Raw genomic sequence first — 1531 nt, forward strand, 5'->3', positions numbered from 1 at the left:
GCTCAAGTGGTAGAGCACTAGCCTTGAGCTGAAGAGCTGAGGGACAGCGCCCAGGCCCAGAGTTCAGGCTCCAGGACCGGACCCAAAAACAACAACAACAAAAAAGAGTGTAATTCAAAAAAATAAATAAGTAAAATTCATATGCAAAAACCATCTTGATTATTTAGTGGACTGTTCAATGAACTTATTGAAATCGCTGGGTACATGTAACAAACAGTAAGAACACAAAACAGTTCTCTAGGGCTGGGAACGTGGCTCAGTGGTAGAATGCTTGCCTTACATACATCAAGCCCTGGGTTTGATTCCTCAGTATCACATACACAGAAAAAGCCGGAAGTGGCACTGTAGTTCAAGTGGTAGAGTGCTGGCCTTGAGCAAAAGAAGCTCAGGGATGGTGCCCAGGCCCAGAGTTCAAGCTCCAGGGCTGGCCAAAAACAAACAAACAAGAACAGTCCTCTATTCAATTTTCTAACTAATATTAAATCTATTGGAATCTGAAAAGGAATGGCTAGATGTCCAAAGGAGTTGGAATATTGTAGTATAGGTGCTAATATTATAGTAATGTTAAAAATGACTTTTTCTTTACCTGTTCCCCTAAATCCAGGCACAGGACTCGGTAGATATACTGGTTCTGTTTTCTCTTAGCTGGAAGCCGGACTTCTGTTATTTCAATCTTCCCTGTCTCTTCTACACTTAGCTCCAGGAAAAATCTGGAGGGCTCCAAGATCCACGGACGAGGACCCCCTTCAAACACCATTTCCTTTACCGATTTCCATGTCACCAGGGCCACTTCCACAGGGTTTATGGCCTTAAAGAAATTAATCCTTGGTTGGTTAGGAAAATAAATGGTTTTTAATTTTTTCCCGTTCATTTTTTTTGGGTGAAAATATCGTATAGAGGGGTTACAATTACATAGGAAAGATAATGAGTACATTTCATATCAAGCATTGTTGCCTCCTCCTTTGTTTCCCCTTCCCATCCCTTCCCATCTCCAACCCCCCCCCACCCCGGTTTTTAAATTTTTTGTTAATTTTTATTATTTATTTGCTCATTTATTTTCATTAGTACCAGAGTTTAAACTCAGGTTCACAGTAGCTTGGCTTACATACCTGGCTGGTACTCTACTACTTGAACTATGCTTTCAGCCTGACTTTGTTGGTTTTTTTTTGGGTCGGTTGTGGGACTTGAACTCTGGGTCTGGGCGCTGTCCCTGAGCTCTTCAACTCAAGGTTAGTGCTCTACCACTTGAGCCACAGTGCCACTTCTGGTTTTCTAGGGGTTATTGGAGATCAAAGTCTTATGGACTTTCCTGCCCGGGCTGGCTTGAAACTGTGATCCTCGGATCTCAGCCTCTTGAGTAGCTAAGATTATGGACATGAGCCACCGGTGCCTGGCAAGCCTGACTTTTTTTTTTTTTTTTGGGTCCGGTCGTGGGCCTTAACTCTGGGCCTGGGCGCTGTCCCTCAGCTCTTCAGCTCAAGGCTAGCACTCTACCACTTGAGCCACAGCACCACTTCCGGCTTTTTTCTTT

At 43.6% G+C, this 1531-nt stretch overlaps 1 protein-coding gene across 2 annotated transcripts in view; it reads right to left on the minus strand.

The window, feature by feature from the left end:
• Nup210l (nucleoporin 210kDa-like) overlaps positions 1-1531 on the minus strand; it is an 89212-nt gene that overhangs the window by 40587 nt on the left and 47094 nt on the right. For both annotated transcript variants that reach the window (XM_013015307.1, XM_013015306.1), the window contains exon 15: positions 587-808. In XM_013015307.1, coding sequence (XP_012870761.1) covers positions 587-808 — 222 coding nt within the window. The remainder of the gene's footprint in view (positions 1-586; positions 809-1531) is intronic.

This window comes from Dipodomys ordii, unplaced genomic scaffold (genome assembly GCF_000151885.1).
Source record: "Dipodomys ordii isolate 6190 unplaced genomic scaffold, Dord_2.0 Scaffold26, whole genome shotgun sequence".
NCBI classification, from domain to species: Eukaryota; Metazoa; Chordata; class Mammalia; order Rodentia; family Heteromyidae; genus Dipodomys; species Dipodomys ordii.